The sequence below is a fragment of the Equus przewalskii genome, chromosome 2, assembly GCF_037783145.1.
Source record: "Equus przewalskii isolate Varuska chromosome 2, EquPr2, whole genome shotgun sequence".
Classification (NCBI taxonomy): domain Eukaryota; kingdom Metazoa; phylum Chordata; class Mammalia; order Perissodactyla; family Equidae; genus Equus; species Equus przewalskii.
This window is the reverse complement of record NC_091832.1, coordinates 13,362,266-13,378,482: the sequence shown is the minus strand read 5'-3', so window position 1 is coordinate 13,378,482 and position 16,217 is coordinate 13,362,266. Positions and strand designations below refer to the sequence as shown.

The following is a 16,217-nucleotide window of genomic DNA, read 5'->3' as shown; positions in this document are numbered from 1 at the left end:
GGCAGCTGCCGAGGGAGTATCACGTGCACAGGTCGCATTGTGAGCAGATAAGCTTATGGGACTAGAAAGCCTGATTAGGGTCAGGGACTGAAGGACTCCCAGGTCCTTTCAGGTGGGAGATGCTTTTACAGACTCGGCTGGGTCAGCCAGAAAGAAAGCAGCCTTCCTAGGAGCTTTATCCTTGACGGCTGCTGCCCATGCATGATAACAAGAGCTGGGCCATTGTGTCTTCTCCTGTTCCACACCCTTGCTCTAGATGGTTTTTATCACATGACTCATGAACACACACTGTGTATCCCTGGAGCCCACCTGACGTGGAGCTTGGGGCTAATCCACAAACTTCCAGCATGCCTTTGGGAGGGCTTCTTTATTGGGAAATAAATACAGAGTCAAACAGGTGGGCCAGCCAACATCTGTAGTTCTTGGGGCCAGGAGCAAGGAGTCTGACTTGCTCAGAACTCAGATCTCCATGAGCTGGTCATTCCCCACGATCACCTCGTTCACTCGTTTGGCTACAAAAGAAAAGGAAAAGGTTGTTTGAGAATTGCAGCAAAAGATGTCATTTCACACGTATTTCTTGAGCAGCCACTATAGGCACCTGGGTCGGTGCATAGTCTTGTATCTGGATGCTTTCCATTCCAAGTAACAGAAACCTTCACTCCAGAAGCTGAAATCATCAGGATGTAGTACCTCCCATCCCAGCACAGCCACACAGGCAGCCCAAGCGCTGGTCACTTCCACAGCCCGGAGAAGTCAGGAGGCCCCCCTTTCCACTCTGCTACCCCAAACGGGCTCCCTTGTGGTCTCAGGATGGCTGCTGCAACTCCACGGGGCGGGGAAAAAAGGGCCTGGGCTTCTTATCAGTGAGGAAACTTCTCTCAGAAGCCCCCATCACTTCTCACCCTTTACTGGCCAGAACTGGTCACATGCCCAGCCCTAACCCATCAAAAAAAAAAAAAAAAAAAAAAAAGATGTCATTTCAAACCCAGTTACTTCTAATTCTGTGCTCATAGTTTATTCCTCAGCTTTTGAGAAGCTCTTGGGAATACAACTTGCCAAAGGGACTACAGGAGAATCAGCATCTTCCCACACAGGAGGACGGGATTGACACTCTATACACCTGGCTTTGGGGAAACTTCATATATGAGGGGAACTGGGGCTGGGTCTTAAAGGATGAAGAGTTTTGTCATGCAGTGAATCAAAGGGAAGACATTCCAGGCTGTTAGAACAACACGAGCAAAGACATAAAGATGGAAGAAAGGAGAACATGAAATACTGTGATATAGGCAGAGGATAGGGAATGGGGGGAAAAGAGTGAGAAGAAATGAGACCAAAAGGATAAATGGAAATAGTCAAAGGAGAAAGGGAGATACCTCATATGTAAAGTGGAAACAATGCCACCCATTAATACCACCAGCGTTGTGAGGATTCAATGAATTAAAGAATCATTGAGAGCTCAGTAGATAGTGGCTATTATTATTTTTGTAAAGTCCAAACCCACAGGGGCCTTCAGGACCTGATCCTTGCATAGCTCTTCAGCTTCATCTTCACTGTCCTCCATTTACACTTAGAAGCCAGGCTATTTGATAGCTTTAGACCTCAGTGCATGCTCTTCCCTCTGCCTAGAATGCCTTTCTTTCCCTCCCCATCTCACTCTTACTCGAAATGCCCTACTTGGACACCGCGACAACGTGATGCCTTCCTTCCGAATTGTCCATCGCCTGCTTTGTGAAAACAGTACCTAATACATATCTCTATCTGTACATCATTAAGTCATTCTCCTCTACTTCACTGTAAGAATCTCAAGGGCAGGGGCAGTGTGTTTATGATCATACCTCAGTGCCTAGCACAGTTGCTGGCACACGAAAGATTTCAGAGGTTTTAGGCAATGACGAGGACAGGGTATGATTATGTAAGTGGAGAGCCACAATTGAAAGGAGGTGAAGGTTGGTAGAGTGGAGAAGTTCGGGGAATTGTGAAGCTGAAGGGTTGGATGGTTCATTGATGGATACGTTTAAGTTGTCCAAGATGTTTGACAAAAGAGAGGGAGGCAAGAGAAAGACTATGAGCCCTCAGTCTATTTAGAGGAGTGCCCTGGAAGCTGACCAGTCACGGGGGGAAACGTAAGAAGAGAGTTTGCTTTCAGGGAATAAGAGCTGTAGAAAGGAGGCAGTGAATCAGGGGTCTGTAAGGATGGGGGAGCAGGGGCATGCTCTCTACTTCTTGCCTGGAGGTACAGGGCAGATGTAGGAGAGGAAACTTTCCCTGTCTTCTATTGGCTCAGACAGAAAAGGCTAACCAGAGGCTAGGGGCCGGCCCCGTGGCCGAGTGGTTAAGTTCATGTGCTTCACTTCAGCAGCCCAGGGTTTCGCCGGTTCGGATCCTGGCCGCGGACATGGCACTGCTCATCAAGCCATGCTGAGGCGGTATCCCACATGCCACAACTGGAAGGACCCACAAGTAAAAATATACAGTTATGTACTGTGGGGTTTTGGGGAGAAAAAGGAAAAATAAAATCTTTTTTTTTTTTTTTAAAAGATTGGCACCTGGGCTAACAACTGTTGCCAATCTTTTTTTTTTTTTTCTGCTTTATTTCCCCAACCCCGCCCTGTACACAGTTGTATAGCTTAGTTGCAGGTCCTTCTAGTTGTGGGGAAAAATAAAATCTTAAAAAAAAAAATAAAATGAAATAACCAGAGGCTAACCAGCTGGCTGAAAATGGATTCTTTCTGGGCTAGCTTCCCATGGCCTATAAAGGTCTACCTTTCTTGCCACACTTAGGGGCTTGAGAGTGACTCTGATAATCAGTGAGGCAGAAACTTTGGCTTTCCTTAGGCTCTATTTCAGCCTCAGAAGGCTTTGGGGCAGCAAAGTAAAGATCTCTGATGATGCGATCAAGTTTGCTAGTGAGAGACGTTTGGGGCTGCTGATAGTGCCCACAGCCGGGTGCCTCCTTCTGCTCTGCCAGAAGCAGCAGGGTGTCTGACTGAAGCTTTGGAGACCTTGACATTTCAGGCATGTCTTCTGTTCTTTCCACCTTTCCAGCTTTGTTTCTTGCTATCTCTCTTATACCCTATATTCTAGATTTTCCAAATAACTTGCAGTTTCTAACACACTGGATTGTTTTTTGCCTTCAGGTGCTTGCTTGCCTGGGTCCCCCTTGCTTGAGAGGTTCTTCTCTTTTGTATATTTGGTAAATAGCCAAAAATGTCAAGATTTAGCTTTAATTCCTTCCTTTAAGATGGTGTTCCTGATCCTTGTGCCAAGAACTGACCAATTTCTCTTTTATGTCCTTAATTAACCCTGACAGTCTTCTACCACCATACTTGTGAAACTTGACTGTACTTACTTCTTTACTCGTCTGTGTCTCTATAACAGACTGTGAGCAGCTGGACAGCAAGAAGCAAGTCTTATTCACCTCGACACCCCTGGCCGATCAGAGCCTAGAATGTAGTAGGTAGTAATTGTTGTCTGCGTGTGTGTTTTGGAGGTTATGTGAGAGTACAGATGCAGGAAAAGGAGCATGTATAGAAGAGAAGGCCTCCAATCTCCTTGTCAAAGAGAATATAATTGACACATCTGGTGCATTACAGCAAGGGTGCCTGGGGGTCCAGAGCATCCTCAGGCCTATTTCTCTAACTTTCTCCAGTAGGAAGAGAAACCTAGGCTTAGACTTTTCACAAAGATGCTGTTATGGCGCCATATTGGACAGAGGCAATCGCATGCGAGAAGAAAAGGAGAGGAAAGAGAGGAGGAAAAGGTAACAATGCAGGAAAGGAACGAGATTCTGAGTCATAAAGATTTGAATTCTAATTTGACTTTGAGCAAATTATTTCAAGTATTTGGGCTTTAATTTCCTCACAAAGTTGTGGGGATTCAATAAGATAACTGACATAAAGAGTCCAGCATAGGGGGCTAGCCCCATGGTCGAGCGGTTAAGTTTGCATGCTCCACTTCAGTGGCCCGGGGTTTGCCAGTTCGGATCCCAGGCACGGACCTACACACCACTCATCAGGCCATGCTGTGGTGGCATCCCACATGGAAGAAATAGAATGAACAACAACTAGGATATACAACTATGTACTGGGGCTTTGGGGAGAAGAAAACAAAAAAGAAGATTGGCAACAGATGTTAACTCAGGGCCAATCTTCAAAAAAAAGAGGGGCTGGCCCAGTGGTGCAGCAGTTAAGTTCACATGTTCCACTTCAGCAGCCTGGGGTTCGGCAGTTCAGATCCTGGGTGCGGACATGGCACCGCTTGGCAGGCTGGCCTATGGTGGGTGTCCCACATATAAAGTGGAGGAAGATGGGCACGGATGTTAGCTCAGGGCCAGTCTTCCTCAGCAAAAAGGGGAGGATTGGCGGCAGATGTTAGCTCAGGGCTATTCTTCCTCAAAAAAAGAAAAAAAACAAAAAACACCAGTCCAGCGTAGTGCTTTGATAAGTATTAAACAGAAGTTACAGAATGAGGTTGGGTCTGGACTGTGTTTTCCTGCTCTAGGAATTGCTCCTTCTTATACTTCATATATACCTGCTTCCTTCAGTGACAGCAATGTGAAGGAGGCCCAGGTAATGCTCAGGCTGCTAAATTCCCCAGAGCTGGGGCTGGTCCTGGAGTGCGACTGTCAATCAGGCTCCACCCTTGAGGTAAGACTGACCAGAAAAGAACAAAAGAAATGCTTCTCTGGCTAGCTTCCCAGGGCACCTCCAAAAGCTCCTCTTTACTCTTTATCCCTCTACAGCCATGAGTCAGCCTCATCATCTCATATTCAGACTCTGATGTTTGCTCTTTTCCCATCTTCCTAGTTTCCAGGGACACTAGGCTGTTCTGAAGACAGTCCCAGTTCTAGTTAACTGTCTTCTTAGACCTTGGTGCCACAGACCAGGGGGATGAATGCGGTGCTAGACTGGGGCAGACAACGCTTTTCTTCGCTCTGCCAGGCTCTAAATAAACACCTGAACCTCCTCTAGCCTGCTCTCCCTACTCTCCCCTCTTCCCCCTGGTCTGTTCTTGGCCTAGGGCTGGGAGAAGACTTGGTCACTAGGATTCAGGAGAGAGAGACTACATCTGGCATTTTAGGGGTAGATGTATTTTCATGGAGATTGTGAAGTAAGGTAGAAGAAACCTGGAGGGGAGCCACAAGCAGTACTAGTTCTGCTTGGTCAGAGGTGCAAGGAGGCTATAAGCAACACACTGGAAAGGTTCTGGGCTGGAATCAGGTTGGGAAAGATTCTAAAGGGGAGAGTACAAGGGAGGATGGTAACTTGGGGACAAACCAATGGGATAAAAGGGAATGACAAGTCAGATATGAAAAGCTGCACTGTTGGGAGGCTGGGAAGGATTCTTGCCCGCCAGGACTTGATCTATGCATCCATCAAATCTACTTTCACGGCCAAATGACTGATCATTGTGGTCACAGGGAAGAGATCCAAGTTCTCTCATTGACAGTAAGAAGAGATTCAGATGAAGTGTCCAATTAGAGTCCCTCAGGTTTTGACTTTGTTGGCTGTAGCCTTTCTATTGGCTTGAGCAGGAGTCAAACTCGGCTGCCAGGATTTTTTTGCTGGAGATAGTCTCATTAACTGAGCATGCTGGGGCGGGGCGAGGAAAGTCAGAATTGTTAGGAAATGGCTTGTTCTCCTGGAAGTGCTGGAAGAGGGCAGAGAGGCCCATATTGGATTCTGAGAGTCACATTTGGGGCGTAGAAGACTGCAATGGATGTGGTGACTCTGGTATGCAAATAGTCGGAATTTGGAGAGGGGACAGCATTACTTCTGAGGATGAATGTTTTTTCCTCAAATCCCTCCATGTGAGGAAGACTGACTAGGGACTCTCTCATCTACAGAGCTCTTTGCTGGTAAGGTCCTGAGTTGTTGGTATTTGTCTGGGTCATCCATAAACAGGTCTTGAGTGCTGCACTGATGGCTAGGACCTTTGCTTTCTCCATATGGGTCAGCCTCAAAGAAAAGTGATAGTGGGAGCAGGCGACAGGCCAGAGCATCTGTGGCAGGAAGGCACTGACTACTGTGCTGGATGCACTGGTCCCTCCAGCATAGAGGACAGAGAGCAGGATGTACTGGGGTTCTCCAGTTTAGAGTCCAGATGACTTCCCTTGACCACCTCTCCTTAAGGAGGACCATTAAGGAGTCTTCTTGATAAAAAGTGGGCACATAATGTTAGAGCCAGAAAGCCCAGAAGACGCCGAAGCCCATGACATGCTAGGAGCTTGCCTAGCCCAGCCCTGTGCTTCCTGGTGGGAGATTCCATGCCTCAAACCCTCAAGACCTGGCATTCAGTTGTCATTCACACCTTCTGCACCTGGAATGAAAAGGGGTCCTTATAAAGTAAAAGGAAGGAGTGCCAATATTTTGTTGGAAATGGGGAGGAGAAGCAGCAGAAACAGTGAGGTTCCAGGTTCCAGCACACAAGAAAAGAGGGATCCTCTGGGGCTGGCCCCGTGGCCGACTGGTTAAGTTCATGCACTCTGCTGCGGCGGCCCAGTATTTCGTCGGTTCAAATCCTGGGCGTGGACATGGCACCGCTCATCAAGCCATGCTGAGGCAGCATCTCACATGCCACAACTAGAAGGACCCACAACTAAGAATATACAACTATGTACCGGGGGGCTTTGGGGAGAAAAAGGAAAAAAATAAAAAAAATTGTTAAAAAAAAAAAAAAAGAGGGCTGGCCCCGTGGCCGAGTGGTTAAGTTCGTGCACTCCGCAGCAGGCGGCCCAGTGTTTCGTTGGTTCGAATCCTGGGCGCGGACATGGCACTGCTCATCAGACCACGCTGAGGCGGCGTCCCACATGCCACAACTAGAAGAACCCACAACGAAGAATACACAACTATGTACTGGGGGGCTTTGGGGAGAAAAAGGAAAAAATAAAATCTTTAAAAAAAAAGAAAGAAAAGAGGGACCCTCTAGGATATCAGCAAATGGATTTCACTCATTCAAACCTGCCTAAGGAGTCTAAACCCTTTTAAAAACAATAAAAGGATGCGGCTCTCGGCCCCGGGAAGGACTGAAAGACAAGCACTGGAGGATGTTTCTGCTTTTTGCTGAACAGGAGAGAATTTATAAAGACAAACAAGCATGAAGGAGGTGGAAGAAACAGTATGTAGCCCACGAACACAAACAGAAGAGAACAAAGGACAGAGAAACGCAATGAGGAGACAGGAGAAGAGACAGGATAAGAAGGCAGCTCCACAGACTAGCTGAGCAGCTGCTTTTGAAACTCTGAGGACCCCTTCCAAGGCATTCCATGGAGTCAGAGAAAAGGCCAGGGGTTCTGAATTCTATTTTTAAGAAACTACCAACAGGTCTCAGTTGCTCAAGAAACAAGTTTCTTTGCAATCCAAGGGTAGGCCTGGGTGAGCTGGTATGTTAAGCAGGAGAAAGAGCTAAGACCTGAGGTTCCTGAGGATCAGAGAGAGCTGAGGTAAGGAGGCCAAATATATTTTTCCTATTGGTCTGGGAAAGATAGACTCAAGGGAAAAAAGTGGTATCACTGCTCAAATTCTGCTGGGCAACGCAGGAGTGGCTTCTTCCTCTGGTCGTTTTTGGAGGCCATCTGACAATAATTCAGGCTGAAGACCCAGTTTTGTCATCTACTAGCTATGTACCTTGGGTCAATTTCAACTTTTCAAAGTCTCAGTTTCCATTTCACCAAATGGGTCAATAATGAATCCCTACCTCAGAGGGCTTTTATGAGAATCCAATGAGACAGTGTATGCAAGAACATTTTAAAGCTGTAAACACCAGCTGTAAGCCAAGGACATTTAAGGAGGGCAGTGCCATCCACGCTTCCTGTGTGGAGTTTAAGCTGGTGTTCCAGCTTTCTCACCTATCCCTTTTTGACTCTGAGTGGGCTTGGCCTTGTAACTTGCTTCGGCCAGTGAGACATTAGTAAATGACATAAACAAGCTTGTACCCCTAGCTTGCATGTGATAACAGCAGAAAGTACCAGTAGCTGGGGCACTGCTGCTGACCACCACTCTCACTCAAAGGTTCTCTGGTGAGACACTGAGTGGAATCTGTCTGCCATTAATTGAACTAAAAAATACCAGATAAAAATGCTAGCATTTCTTGCAGCTAGGGCCTGGGCATATGACCTAGGCTTGACCCATCAGATACAGCCACCTCAAACCTTGGGAACTAGTGATACAAAGAAGTGGGAACCAGAGAGAATCCACTTTGGGATTGCTGGGTGGCTGGAGCAGCACTGCAAGCTATGATCTCCAGTGTTGAGTGAGGATGGCAGCAGTGTCCTCACCAGAATCGTTTGGGTGTAAATCTTGTCTGCAGCCCATTTTCTAAGCTTGATTCTGCAGCCATTGTTGACCTGTGAACTACCTGGTATCTTTCCAATGAATTCCTTATCAGCTTAAATCAGCCGGAGTTAGTGTACGATGCTTATAACAAAGAATCTTACTGGTTAATTAGTGACATCTAGGAAAGGCCTTTTAGAAATGACAATTCTCACATGTAGAGGAAGAAAGTGCTTGAAATGTGAGAAGGCAGTGAGAAGGAGAGTTGCAGCTAGTCTCAAGCGGAGAAAACAGGGTGAAGGATGGTTTTAGGCCAAGGCCACATCACCCCCAGTTCATTTATCAGTGTTGCATGCAGTTCTTTTATCAGGGTAAGTTAAAAAAAAAAAGCAAGGAGAGATCTCATGATAATTGCAACCATCTCACAGACGCCTTTCTTGGAATCCTAACTTTCTGTCCTGAAATGTCCAAAAATATGCTTTATGGATCCAAAATTCATTCATTCAACACCCCCCGCCCCCAGCATTTACTATAAATCAGAACCTGTTCTGAGAGCTAGGGATGCACATTAGAATCAGTCAATCCTTGGCCTGAAGATCTCAGTCTAGGAGGTCAGACAGATTCATGGATAATTGCCATAACTTGTGAACATACTTTAATAAAGGTGTTGATAAAGTTCGGGGGTGCGGAGGGAGAAGGAACGCTCAGTTTGGCTGTGGGGAGTCATGGGAAGACTCAGAGAAGGTTCTACGGAAGATTCTACAGAGGGAAAACACTGAGCAGAGTCTTCAAGAGAGGAATCCAGAAAGAGAGAGGGCAGTGCAAAGGCATGGAGAGACACAACAGAATGGTGTGTACATGGAGCTCTAAGTCCATTAAGTAAGCTCCAGGAGTTGTATGTACTCACAACATTTAATTGTACTTAATTCTCACAACAGTCCTCCAAGAGGGGTATCATTGTCACAATTTTTCTAGTTTCGAAAATCTGAAGCCTAGATATTAACAATTTAATCTGGTGCACATCCAGTGAGTTGCACAGCCGAGATTTGAACCTAGGTCTGTTTGATTCTAAAGCTCAAAAGGGAGATGTGGGACTTTAAAAAAGGGAAGGAGAAAAAAACTGCCAAGGCCTCTGTTTACCGGGGAGAAAGAGAATGATGCGGCTTCTACCAATTCAGAATTGGTAGGGTTAATTCCTTCAGCAACTCCCCTGCCCCACTCTATTTTAGGTATAGGAATAATCTCAAAAGGAATTAGCCATTCTTACTGATCTTGAGCTTTGTCTACTTTTTGGTGAAAAATATCCAGCCAAGGACTGGCCCAGGGTAGCATAGTGGTTAAGTTAGTGCGCGCTGCTTCAGCTGCCCAGGATTCGTGGGTGCCGACCTACATACCACTCATCCAGCCGTACTGTGGCAGCATCCCACATACAAAACAGAGGAAGACTGGCACAGATGTAGCTCAGGGCCAATCTCCCTCACACACACACACACACACACACACACACACACAAATAAAATAAAAACCCAGCCAAATTATGGACCATTCAAATTTGCCAGCCCAGCAGGGAAACCCTGTCTTTCAAGTACTATGTAGTCTTTCTGCAGGCTACAGAGCAGAGTGTGCTAACAGCTCATAGCATCCCCGCTAAGTGGCTGAGAACAGCTCTGAGTGAATGGCTTCTGAAGACGGTGCTAACCTTCTTCCAGGCCAGGAATCTATGGGACCACCTCCCTTAAATATCAGGTCAGATGAGGTGCTCAAGGACTTCAGGAGGCCAGAGCTAGTTCCAGAGCCTTTGCTGGATTACTGGCCCTTCTCTCTCACGTCCAAGAGCCATCGTAAATTATTGGTGTCAATCTGGGGCCACTGGATCTTTTTAGTATGTTTTAAATTTTTTGATAGTAAGGCTGCATACATATATGAGTTTATCTGTAAAACAGATTCCTAAAATTGGAACTGTTAAGTCAAAGTAAAAAAATTTGAAAATGTCATCCCCCTCCAAAGAAAGGTTTATCAATTTATGTTCTCACCTGCAGCGTACGCATGTGCTTGTTCCCCAATCCTCACCAGCACTGGGCATTACCTGTGCTATTGTGATAGGTAAAAAATGGCATCCATGATTGTAATTTAGGTTCTGGTTTACCTTTGGCTTCAATCCTCTGGCCACTTCCAATTAGGCAGTACTTGATGTCTGCTCCCTTCTCGATCACAGCATTGTTGCAGATGACGCTGCCCTGGATGTTGCTTCTGCAACACAGTAGCCAAGTTAGGGAGTGTCCACCCTCTCATCACCATCCTCACCACTATGGGTTGGGGGCTCCTCCCTAGGCTAAGGACAGCTGGTCAGTCCAGTCAACGGTTACATGCCTCAAGCTATCAGTAGAAGACAGAATGGCTCAGTTGGGCCAAGGGAGGACCCAGCTTTAGAGAAATCCAGAGTTGGGATAAGCTTACAATTATCTTCCCCCAAAGCCTGGAAAGAGCAGACATTCTGACTTCAGTTCTTTAGGCACCCCAGACCTAGAGGGCTAAATTCCATCCAATCTCTTCTCCTTTGGTCTGGGGGTGGAAACTGATGCTGGTACCCATCACTCCTGCCTCTCATCTGGGAATATATACCACATCCCATTTGAGGCTCAGATCCCATGAATCTCTGTAAGAGATCAGCTATGGAAACAATGGGTGCCACAGACTCTGGTTAATCAGAACCATACTCATTTAGGAAAAAAAGGATGTTTTTAAAACCAGTTCCATGCCACATATAAGACTACTCCAGACCCTAAAGCCACACTCTCAAGAGTAGCACTGCTGGCTTTTAGCATTTGAATGTGTTTAAGGAACATCCTCCTGGCTCCTGAAGACAGGTGGGTGGGAAGAAAAGGTCCTTTTGAAAAACTTCACTAGCATTTATTGCATACCTATTCTATGCCAGGTACTGTCCTATACTCTATGTAAATTACAGGAGTGACTTACAAATCTAGCCATTTCATCAGGAAAATCACCTGGGCAATATAAAAAATAACAAACAAAAACACACTCAATGTCCTAGATGATTCTGGGAGTGTCATTTTTATCTCTGATACAGTAAAAATGACAACCACATTTTGCAGACGAGGTAACAGATTTAGAGAAGTCTAACCATTTACCCCAAACCACCTAACTACCAAGTAGCAGATTCAAATCTAGGTTTATCTGTCTCCAGAATCCATACATTTAATCATAATGCCATACAAAGAAATGAAGGGGAAAAAGGACCGGAGAAAGCTAGAACTGCTGAGCTGCTTTTCTGAGCTGAGATGGCTCTGTGGAAGGAGCTCTGTCCTAACAAGGGAATATTTAGAGCTCTGAAGAGTCAGAAGTGGGCAGCTGGAGGGGGAAAGGAGGCAAGTAGGAAGTGTGTGAGCATCTATTTAAACAAAACAAAACAAAAGACTAAGGAAGAATCCTCAAGCAACCTAGGAGGTATGGGAGATGGGGAAGAGGACATTCCAAGGACTAAAACTATCGATGCACGGGCCATTAAAAAAGATTCTCCCCAAATAACAAAACTTTAGTGAAATGCAAAAGAGGAATTCTAGCACTTTATGACATTCCAGCATCTCCTTTATCTCTATTCTTCTAGAACGTTACAGCCTGTCAGACGGCAGTAAAAGGCCAAAGCCACAGCACCTCTCTGGTGCTGGCTAGAGATGGGCAGACAGTATTAGTTTGTTTTTTGGCTCAAACTCCTGATTCACTCAGTGGGTGGGCATTAAGGGACCTTCCAGAACTTTCTACCTTGCCCTCTGCCTTAGGCAAAGCAGTCCAGTCAGCAGTTAGGGTGGTTGCTGCGCGCTGGGAAAAATTCCCCCAACAAGAGTAATAAGGAAGTATTGAAAGCCTCAGATACAGAGGCTCTTGGGACAGAGGTGGCTTACAACTGGCTACTAGTTTGCCCCTGAAAAGTCTCATTTCTTTTTCCAAGGTGGGAGTAGGGGCAGCTTCCTGCTCAGTAGTTTAAAAGCCTGAGAATGCATGCTCTGGAGCTAGGCAAGGGGTAAACACAGTCAGCTGAGAAGAAACAGCCAACAGGAACTCAAACAGTCATAATTAGAGACTACTAAATGGCTATTTTGGAATCTGGGATATAAATGAGAACCGTTTCTGGAAGGAAGAAGCTGGAACGATTGAGGTCACATTTCCACAGCAATGGATAGCCTGGGTTCTCCTTATGTTTAGTAGGTCTGACAGGTCTTCGGGAACCTCTCATATTGCTTGTCTCGCCTAGTCTGAGTATAACTCCCTCTGAGACACGCTGTAGAGCCTGCAGATGTGTTAGGGAAAAAGTAGGTTGAATGATGGGAAGCTGGAGGCTCTCCTGAGGCCCCTGGTCAGCTGATCTGTGGAAGGCTTTGAGACGAACAGCTGACAAAATGCTGAGTGACTGTGAACCTCTTTTCTACCACTAGTTTCTTCAATTCTTCCCCAGTGTCACTGCTGTACTCACAAGTCACCTCCATTAGCAAGGCCGAGGCACTCTGGAAAAATTTCAAGCCAATATAACCTTCCCTCCATGAGAAAGAAACTCCAAGATTAAGGATTTTACTGGAAGTGTGTGTGTTTGCTCATGTAGAGGGAAGGACAGACACTACTACATCAAACAAGCCTTCTCAAGGTTGCCAATCCACAGTAAGGACTCTATGTTTTCTGCTCAGTGCCTAGGGTGGGAGGGGAGTGACTTCCACATAGCTCAAGAAAAGAAGTGGCCCCAGTCCCGGAACTAGTTTTTGCATCCTAGTCTTAACTCTCAGTTTGGTATTAAGCATTGTGTGTTAATGCCAGGCTGTGTTCTCTAAGAAGCTGCTCAGAGATGACTAAGATTAATGGGGTCTTTGCTCCTCATTTCTCCTTGGTAGGATCAAATTGTAAGCAAAGGTACAGGCCTTGGGAAATTACCCTGAAAACCCTGACGCTTCAGTGGAGAGGAGGCCAGGAGAAAAACACAAAGGTTTCCAGTAAGATCACTGCTTGGTTAGGCACACCACGCTATACCATGTCGTGGCATACCGATGAAGCAGCCCGGACCTGGGAAGCAAGAGTGCCTCCAATTCTCACTCCTCTTCTGGCTTTACTTAGGACTTTTTTCAGTTTATTCCAGGAGGAAAGGGAACTCACATAAATCTAAAGTCTAATACATCTCAGTCATTGCACACAGCACTTTACATTCATTGTATAACTTAATCCTTTTAGTAAACCTGCAGGGATGGTGGCATTTATTCTAATTTTTACAGAGAAAACTGAGGCTCACAGAGGTTAAGCAATGTGCCCAAGCCTACACGGTGGTAAGTGTCTCTCTTTTGTGTCATGGGCTTCTGTCTCAGCTGTTGACTGGGCAGTTTTTGGCAAAGAGCCATGAAACTTCTCAGTAACTCTGAGAACAGGCAGGTTCTTCTCTGGGAATTAGTTGGCAGGCTTTCTAAACTTACTCATAAGTTTATGGGAAGAGAAAAGTATGGAACTGGAGATACATGTAGCTTTTCTAGGCATGTGACTACAGTCTCTTTTGGGCCAACTGACTACTTCAGTCCAAAGATTATGGCTGAGTCACCTACACCTCTCCAGGTGCCAGAGCCTCCTAACTTTAGCCCAAGGGGTGTTGGTCCAGGTGCCCCTCTGGACCACATATTATTTTTAATGAAATATTTCAGGCATGGGAAAAAGTATAGAGAATATAACGAACACCTCTGTGCCCACTGAACAGTTCAAGAAACAAACAATACAACCTGCTGTGCACCTCTCTTTGATCACACTTCCCTCCTTCTCCCACCGGAGGTAACCACTGTTTGACTCTGCTGTTTATTGTCTTAAGCATTTTTACTACATATATTAGTAGGCAATATATAGTATTGTTTTGCATGTTGTAAAATTTTATAGAAATGCCATCATTCTCTATGTATCCTTCTGCTTTTTTCCCCATCTACGTCATATTTGTGAGATTTATCCAGGTTAATTCACATAATGAGATATAATACTTAAATATCTCACTGTCTTCCCATCTCTGGCCACTCTTGCTCTTGGGTCTTCTAGACTAAAATGTACTGGTTCCAGTGAGCAGGCTGAAAATTTCCTCCTTTAGTTCTATGTGCCTCCCTTCACTATATAAAGGTTTAGTGGTGAGAAATATCTCCCTCCTAAGAAGGGTTTGGGAGGATCAAAGTAAAGATGTACCAAACTTAAAAGAATTAAGGGGTAGTATTCTCCACCCAAGAAGATGGGTTTAGTGCAAACGGTTCAAAGGCAGGGAGTGAACCCAAAGTCCTAAGGAGCCCCTTAAGTCAAGGGGATTTTCCCAAGGTTTCATAATTTGGTGTTTTCAAGAGTGTGACTGAAGAAACACAGAATTCTTTTAACAATTATTCTCTTTTTTGCAACTGTAATTACCAGACAGTTTTATGTTTAAAGGAGTTCACGTTTATACTCAACCTACTCATTTGTCAATATTTTGTTTCATTTCCTACTTGGCTATGTCCTGAACAGGAGTTTTCCAGAGGGTTCATGGGTGACACATCTCTTGAGCCCTGGAGTATTTCTGATGATTTTATAGTTCAACTATAACTTGACTAGGTATAGAATTTTTAGATCACAATAGTTTTCCCTCCAAATTTTCTAAATGTTGTTTCAATGTCTTCTGGGCTGAAATGTTCTCATGGAAAAGTCTGAGCCAGCCTGATTCTCTCCCTTCTATGTGCCTTGATGGTTTTTTTTCTTTCAGTTCTATGTGCCTTGAGATTTTGCAAAAGGGGTGTTTGCCATTTCTCCTTTGGTTCACCCATGCCCCTATTCCTCATGCTCGTTGAATTTTGGTGTTCTCTTTGAGTTTGATGTAAATTTCATCATGTCTGGCAGAAATTCTTTAGTCTGTGTATGGGTACATGGCAGTTATCTAGTTTTATTATAGATGAAGCTTCCTTTTCTGGTTTTGCTTGCTTGTTTGTTTTCATTTTGGTGAGTTTCAAGGAGCAAAGTATTTACTCCACGATTTTTTCTAGAATTAGACAGCGCTGTCTTGACAGATACTCAGTCAATTATAGTAGAGGGGGTTAAATCAAGGATCTTTATTTTTCACTCAGTAAATACTTACAAGGTATCTAGTATATAAAAAATACAGTATTAGGGTTTAAGGGGTACAAAGACATATAAAAACTATTTCATATTCAAGGAATTTACAGTCTAGTTGAGGAAAAAAGAAAGATGCAGTGAGTACCACACGAACATAAGCAAAGCGCTACGGGTGCACAGGGAACACAGAGGTGTGGGAAATAATTTCTGGCTGGAACAATTCAAGAAGGCTGCGTGGAAGAGCCAGCATACGTATTGGACCTTGAAAGATGGGTAAGATTTCTAGAGGTAAAGATCTCTAGAGGGAGGCAGTTTAGGCAGAGTGGATGTCAGGAATAAAGGGGAGTAGAAAAGCAAAGGCCCAGTGGGCAGGGCAGTCAGCTGAGTGCAGGCGAAGAGGACATTCAGGTAACAATGACGAATACTAATATCTTGTTTGGCTCTGAGAGCTGCACTTGCTGCCTGCAGAAAGCAAAGAAAATCTAGGTGAAAACCTGGTTCTCGAGCCAGCCTGCATGTGAAGCTGCTACCCTAGACTGCTGCTTGGGTCATTCTCCTTGGACTAGGAGGAAACGCAAGAGATGTTGCTCAGGGCCAGAGAGCCAAAGATGCTGAACACAAGACTGACACTGAAGCCTTGACAATGAAGTTTTCACTAGGCTTTGGATTGCTGAACATCAGCTGTCATATAAATTGGAAGTGACAGAAAATGAGAAAGACAGGCAGGAGACTTCTCTGCATAGTCTCGCCTACACCTTCCCCAAGGTGGTCCTATTAGATCCCTCAAGCCCTGAGGACCTTAGGCAGGTGTCCAAGCCACTGTCCAGAAAGCCTCAGCATCAGCAA

General features: G+C 45.2%; 1 protein-coding gene across 2 annotated transcripts in view; it reads right to left on the bottom strand.

The window, feature by feature from the left end:
• Positions 1 to 348: 348 nt before the first annotated feature.
• The window catches only part of EIF2B3 (eukaryotic translation initiation factor 2B subunit gamma), a 128,530-nt gene continuing 112,661 nt past the window's right edge, over positions 349 to 16,217 (bottom strand). For both annotated transcript variants that reach the window (XM_008516009.2, XM_070609820.1), the window contains exons 11-12: positions 10,417 to 10,520; positions 349 to 512 (exon numbers count right to left, since the gene is read on the bottom strand). In XM_008516009.2, coding sequence (XP_008514231.1) covers positions 460 to 512; positions 10,417 to 10,520 — 157 coding nt within the window. In that variant the 3' untranslated portion in view covers positions 349 to 459. The remainder of the gene's footprint in view (positions 513 to 10,416; positions 10,521 to 16,217) is intronic.